Genomic DNA, 7,317 nt, shown 5'->3' on the forward strand with positions numbered 1-7,317 from the left:
AAAAAAAAGTGTAAATACAAATCAGAGAACAGTATGGTAGTGAGTTAGGTTGAAGGGGCATGAGTAACCCACAGGGTCAGTGTTTGAATAACCAAATCTCTTTGTGTTTTTAAGATTTATTTTTATTTATTTATGCATACAAGAGCTGTGGAGTAGGCCAGAAGTGCAGGGGATGAGAGGATTCACCAGAGAGTGGGGAGCAGCAGGTGAGACAGGAGAGGTCTGCTGCGCCATGAGGGTCACCTCCCTGGCCGGGGATCAAACTCATGCCTCATGACTGGTGATAGTTGACAATGCAGAGACTTTAACCCCTATGCTACCAGGGGACCCCCAATGATGACATCTCAAGTAAATTTAGGAGCCACTTTAGACAGAGTATACCATCTAGCTTATTCTTTGTTCTTCCATTCTGGGAGTGCTTTCAGAGTGATGTATACTTATTTCACAAGAATAAATGGGAAATGTGTCCTAGAGTTTCAGTTTCCCAGCAGTCCCAATAACTTGGACGTACACACCTTACTATTTCTTTTCATGGTGGTGGCCGCCACAGCATGCTGTCTCATAGTAGGGTTAATTCACTCAAAAGCATTTAGAATGGGCAATAGGACAATAAAAGGGGGTCAATAAAATTTTCCCCTGAAATAACTAAGTCAACGTTGGAAGACAAACACAAGTGCAACATTATAAAGCAATATATTGTAAAAGAATTATGTACAATATGAGAAGGCTTTTAGGTCTCGGAGAGGGAGTATTTCCTAAAAGAAAGTAATGTCCTGAAAGAAAGGAGGTGAGAAATTGCTCAACCTAATTCAAGCAAATATGTGAAGACTAGTGAAAGGTGCTGGAGGCAAACGACTATACTTTATAACCTCAGCATCACCAACACCACTGGAGCATGCTATCAAGAAGGTATATTTTAAACACTTAAAAGACAGGCTACCTTGGCAGCATTGATGTTTCCAGATTGAACTTTTCTTCCAGATTCACGCTTTGTGTTCTGGCCTAAAATAGGTGAAAACAAAAGGCAATAGCACAGGACTGCTCTGTTTTACTTAACCTACTTATTCTATAACCTTTGAAAAATAACATAGTTTTCACAAGTGATAAACAGATCAAAATTTATCTAAACGGCCACATCAAATGTGGCATATTGTGTTCCCACTATAACTAAAAAAACTGTTAAGAAAGTAAATGAATGTACCTACAGATACTTACTTTAATTCAAACCATTATATTAAGAAAACAACCCATACCTTTTCTTCTTTGGAATAGTAGTCACTGTGTACAGGCTTTATAAATGTAAAACCTGATATTCATTAGTGAGCCTTGGTGGAATAGTGAAGTCCCCAAGATATTAGAAAATGATATTAGAAAATGCATTTTTGTCTTGGAAAAAGATATATAACTACCCTCATATTCTCAAAGGGCTGGTGACCCTAAAAATGCAACTATCAGTACTTTCTATTAAGAGTTTGGGGATTCCTATTTTCTTACTTGGATAGGGTAATCATACCGACAGTTCTAGCATAATTAGTGATAGTGCTCCCCCAGTATGCTATGAAATGACAACACTCTCACTTTAAGTGCCCCATTTTGTAATATACAATAACCCCATGCTCAGCTACAGTAAGGATGTCTTTAATAACACATTCACCATCACTAAGAGTCCTGTACATATTTTAACAGGAAGCCTAACCCATGAGAGCCACTAATGCCAGGGGTTAAGGCAGGCATGAAAAGGGCTTCCCATGTCCCACCACTCAACCCAGGATCCTCTGAACAGAGAAAAGCCAGTTGTTATAACCAAACCAACCCAGGATGCTAAATTCCCTCCTCTCTCCAAATTAAACATCCCCCTACAACTCAAACCTACAAATTTTTAATCCAATCCAAAAACACAACTGCCATTAATTAGATTTCTAATTCGGGCAATTGTCCACAAAACCCTGCACGGAACTGTCTGCGGGGCACACCAGCTCAGGTTTTTTTTTTTTCCAAGGGAATTTCTGGGTACAGCAAACGGTTAATCAGGGTCCTTAGGTCCACAGATGGGATGCATAAGTCACATAAGGAATGGAAACACACCAGGGGAAGACAAGGGAGGTAGTCCTTAGAATGCAATCTGAGCTGTTCCTGTAGGGTGAAGTGAGCCAATAGAGAGATCCGGGAAAACTCTCTTGGTAGCGGGAAACATAACACAGGCGGCACTAAGGGACTAATCATATATCTAAAGGAGACCAATGATGGAAATAAGGTTACTTGTGACCTGGGTGGCTGAAGGGAAATTCAAGACCTAGTACTGGAAGAGACGCCAAGGACACCAGTCGCTGTTTGTCAGGCTCTACTACACAGCTGGCTTACGAGTCTTTTAAGCCCACTGGGCACGCTTCAGTCAAGCAAGAAGGCCGAGGCCCCACCGCTGCTTACGGAACGGCCAAACCACACGCCAGGCCTAACCCAAAAGCCATTATTCATTCGGCCACAAACAGCGAGGAAGGGAGCAGGGGCGGGGGGCGGTGAACGAGATAGCAGGAGGCTCCGCAAGGAGAGTACACGTGAAGACGAGCGGGTCGGCGAGGGGAACGACAGTTTGCGAGACAGGGGACGCGTTAGAGGAGAAGAAAGTGGAAGAGGTTTCCCATGAGAACGAAGCATGGAAAGCTCAGCGGCCGGGGCAGGGCTGGGCTGGGGCAACACTAAAAGGTGTGGCGAGACGAGACGAAAGGGGTCCCTTCCCCTGCTTCCCCACAACTCACTGAGCACGAGCACGGGACGATGGCCCATCATGGCGGCGCGATGTAGTGCCGGGTACCCAGAGCTGAGAGAACCAGCAGAACCTTCTGGAGAGAGAGAACCAAAGAGAAGCCCAGAAAACGCTGCCTCCTCAGGGCTTACACATAAACCCGCTACCTTACGGGTCACCGCCAATCACCGTGCCCACCTCATTGACCGGCAGGAAAACAGGCCAATTGACACCCTTAGCTCCTCCTCCTACGTCAGAACGTCAGGGCAAGTTAGATAGAGAGAGCGCGACGCTAGCAAGGGGAGCGCCGGGCGCTTGCGCAATAGGGAGGCCGCTCCCGGCCGCGTGCGGCGCGAATCTCCGCGCAAGCGCCCCAGCTCGGCAGTTGGCCCGCACGACACTGCGCATGTGTGACAACTGCAAGGGTGGGTGCTGGGATTGAGGCATTAGGTTAACGCCACAGGCGACGTTAGTGAGCTGGCTTGCGCCTCAGTGGCTCCCGGCCGTGACGATCAGAGAGGCGTGGCAACTTCCACTCTTTGCTTCCAGCAATGGGGCGGGCTAGAGGAGAAGAGGAGCGGGACTTCAACGTCGGCTGAAGCAAGACCTGGCCAGTTTGACGCAGGGTGAGATGGGAGTTGTAGTCGGATGGGGGATGGACTGGCCGGTAACCAGCCTTTTTTGGGCACGCTGGGAGTTGTGGTTTTTTGCCTCTGCCCTCGTGGCTGTGTGCGGATCTTTTAGATAAAAGCTTTCTACTCAGGTTGTGAGCAGTACCAGAGGGTGATGGCCTTTCCCGGAGTTATCCTAAATAAAACATTTTCTCAAAAGTTTCTTGTCGTACTTTGAGGTTTTTCTTTCTCCACGCACATCCCCTCTCCTGCCCTTCTCATTCATTCAGCTGCAGGTGCTCTAGATGTGATGGGGAGCCAGAGTTTTAAAATTACTATTCAGGACAGAAAAAAGGACTGATCGGACACAGAATAATTGCCCGTTTGTAAGACACTTTTGGGTTTGGTTAAATGGCAATTTTGTCCAGCAGGGGGAAAAAGACAACCACCCAAAACAGTAATCATAGAAGCATCTGTTTTCCAAACTAGTGAATGGACTGTTGGGAGCACAAACAGTTTAAGAATAGTATGCCTTTTCCTCCCCGAATTGGAATAGACTGAGATTTGTGAGATTGTCAATATATGTGAAATTACCGATGCTAAAATACTAGGGTGGGTTGATCACAGGACGCTACAATATATATATTTTAAAATTTTTATTTATGCAGGGCCCTTCCTGGTGGTGCAACAGATTAAAGCACAGCACTATGAAGCTATGGTAGCCACTGCAGCACGAGTTGGATGCCTGGCCAGGAGGTGACCCACATGGCACACACAGTAGACCTCTCCTGACCTGCCTGTGGCTCCCCTCTGCAATGTATTTCAGTACATCTACCTGGTCTGCTCCCCACTCTGTCTCTTCTCCCCACCATACTGCTGGCCTGCATCCCAATTCTTGTATGCATAAATAGACAAATCTTTAAAAAAAGAAAAAAAAAGCTTAAAAAAAATGGCAGCTGTATCTGAGGCAGGGTTTCTCAGGGGCCTTCTCCAACTTTGGCCTCAGTAGGCTGAGATTTTAGCTGTTCTTCCTTCTTACATGAATGACTATCTTAGACATTCCAGGTTTTACCATTCCGTCCTTTCCAGGTCTTGATTCCTTTTCAAATTCTAGGAGATTTCTAATTATTCTAGGACTGAAAGAAGGATGTGGAGAAGGAAACCTCTGGGAGGAACCTGGGCCCTCCACAACCTGCTCCACTACATTGGGACAATCAATAGATGGAAACTGTGGGATCCTCAGAACCTCAGCGAGACCACCAAGGCTGAACCCCCAAGTGTTCCGTTCCCCCCCCAAACAAGCCCTCTACCTTGGCTCTCTCTTACATAGGGCTTTGGTTTCCCCACTCTTCATTGGCTGGCGTGTAGGCTTTTTCCTCTAAAGGAGGAGGTGGGCCAGGGGCCGAGTCTCCTGCTCACAGCCACTTGCCACCATTTTCTCCCCTGGATGAGCCATGTGTCACCCGGTACAGGTCCTCCCTTCCTTGTACTGAAGTTCCACTCCTGGTGGTGGATAAAAATCCCAACAGAGAGTGAGGTCCCACAGATGATGTCCACATGACATCAGCAGTAAGGCCCATAGGACCCAGGGGTAGATGAGACTAGTTGGTGATGGTGCGCCTTATTCAAGTTCCACTGTCAAGCTGCCAGACTGAACACTTACTTGAAAAGTCTGAAAATGGATAGTTTTCTAGTGTGGATTTTTATGGAAGTGTGACATTGTAATAAATAAATGCACCCCTTCTGTGATCTCAGGCCTGACTGGTTTGTCCTCTAGGCAGGTTAAACCACGAACAGACAAACCTGGCTAAGAGAGTAGGTGATTCTGGACCTTTGTTGCCCTGAACTTCTGAGTCTGTTAGGCCTTAAATACCTTAAACACAGAGGCAGCAGAATGCCCCAGAGGACTTGTTAGGATGAGGACTGCTGTGCCCCTCAGATGCAGCAGGTCTGAGAACTCTCTAGCAAATTTGTAGGCACAATGCTGCTGCTACGGGTCTAAATCAGCGACCCTCAACATCAGCTACATGCTGCAATTGGACAGAGAGCTTAAATAAATACACCTGTGCTGGGATTCCACCCAACTCTATCAAATCAAAATCTCGAAGGAGCTGGGGGCCTGGGGGTTAGGTCAAGGACTGGTATGTTTTCAGTGTTTTTTCCCCAACCCAGGAGATTCTGATGTATAGTGAAGGTTGAGGTCACTGATACAGGTCATCGAAGTTCATGTGGGAGGAGGGTGCTGCCATGTGGGGTCTTTCATATATCCTGCCATAGGGTTCTTCTGCCAGGTGTCACCAGGCATCACCCAGCTGGAGGGAAGACTGTTCCCTCCGAGGGAAGTCTGGAGCTAGAAGGTTCTTCTGTACCTACACCCGAGTCTGATTCCCACAGCTTTCTCCAAATCCTAGTAAGCCAGTTCTGCAGTGATGACCAAGACCAGTTGGGCTCCCCTCTCCCTTTTCCAACTAAAGCATCCTCACTTTCTCTGCCTAAGGTTTTCAGCCAAACTGCCCAGATCAGATGTGGCTCTTCTGAGTCTGGAGCTTGGACATGTCCTGTGGGAGGGGAGATTCAGGACCTGGAGGGTTCTACCTCCAAAATACAGAAATTTCTGAGTTTTTCATTTTCTGACATTACACCTTAACAGGATTTAAGTGCATAATTGGATGGATTTTAAATTAGTTTTACGTTCAGAGAAAAATCAGGGTTGGGTTTTCTTTTCCTTCTTGACAGTTTTTCCATGGTGCTATAACAATGCACATATGAACCCATAACTGGCTGTCCATAGATATATGCTCCAAATTTAAATGGCTACTACGATGAAATATTTAGATAGCTAAACACATATTGAATTAGAAAGCGGAAAGGATACTGTTATGCAGCAATTGATGTGACCATGAAAAAGGAAGATAGAGACCACTTCGAGAGGCTACCAGGGAATACAGTCAAGGGTATGAGATGCCCTCCTTTCCTCTCCACCACCAAGGATATTGCTGCATGGCATGCCCTTCCCCTGGGTGCTAACTGGCTTTGTGGTCAAACAGTGGGTGCTAAGATGCAAGTTTGGGGTGCAGTGTTGGTGGGGAGAAGGTAGAGGCCGTGTTAACTTCAGTCTGCCGCAGGAGCTGGCTACCCTGGGGCAGTGGGTGGGCAGTGGCTGGCTACCCTGGGGTGGGGGGGGCTGAAGTGCACAGGCCTCCCAGTGTTGGCCAGGCTCACCTGTGTGGGGTTAAGTCCTGTCCCTTCCGGCCAAATATTTCATTAAGGAAGTGTAGTGGGGACTGTGCTATGCTGAGTCTAGGGGTCTTGAATGAACGCTACAGATAGAGGTTTTGCAGGCACCATCCCTACCCCAGACACGGGAATACAAATCCAGATATGCTGGGACATGAGGGTGGAGTTAAGCACCATGTTTAATATAAAATCAGACGTGAGCTTTGGGGGTCTCTTGGCCTCTTGGATTGTGGCTTGTTTCTTGGCTTTCAGCATGCAATTTGGATTCCAGGTCAGTGAAACTGGTAGGACACATTAACCAACTTATCTCTCTCTCTCTTTCCCTGAGTTTTTCATTTCCCTTTCTCTTGTAAATAAACCCATCATTAAACTTTAACCTGCAGTTGAATCTTATAAGAACCTGTAAGTGCATGGGTGGGGACCCACAACCAGGTGACCCAATGTACAAAGGTAAAAACCCCAATGGGGTATACGTCTTTAATTTGGGGAATCCCAGCAAGAAGCCCAAAGGCCAGGAGTCAGAAGAAGTCATTAGAAGTTTGGTAGTTCAGCAGAAGAAAAGGGCTCCCATCATAGCTTCGAAAGTGAATAGATCAGTGGGGAGAACAGTCCGAGTGGGGCGGGGTCTTGCCATTCTTCCACCAGCAGGCTTCTAGCTCCGTGGTGCTTCCACGGGGACAGGATGGTTCCAGGGGGCCTGGTGAGCAGCAAAGAAGGCTAAGCTGG

General features: G+C 46.9%; 1 protein-coding gene across 1 annotated transcript in view; it reads right to left on the minus strand.

The window, feature by feature from the left end:
• CCT3 (chaperonin containing TCP1, subunit 3 (gamma)) overlaps nt 1–3,018 on the minus strand; it is an 18,267-nt gene extending 15,249 nt beyond the window's left edge. The window contains exons 1-2 of the mRNA XM_004693845.2: nt 2,757–3,018; nt 941–1,002 (exon numbers count right to left, since the gene is read on the minus strand). Coding sequence (XP_004693902.1) covers nt 941–1,002; nt 2,757–2,787 — 93 coding nt within the window. The 5' untranslated portion in view covers nt 2,788–3,018. The remainder of the gene's footprint in view (nt 1–940; nt 1,003–2,756) is intronic.
• Between the last annotated feature and the right edge of the window lie 4,299 nt (nt 3,019–7,317).

The sequence above is a fragment of the Condylura cristata genome, unplaced genomic scaffold, assembly GCF_000260355.1.
Source record: "Condylura cristata isolate star-nosed mole 26May11 unplaced genomic scaffold, ConCri1.0 scaffold00040, whole genome shotgun sequence".
Classification (NCBI taxonomy): Eukaryota; Metazoa; Chordata; class Mammalia; order Eulipotyphla; family Talpidae; genus Condylura; species Condylura cristata.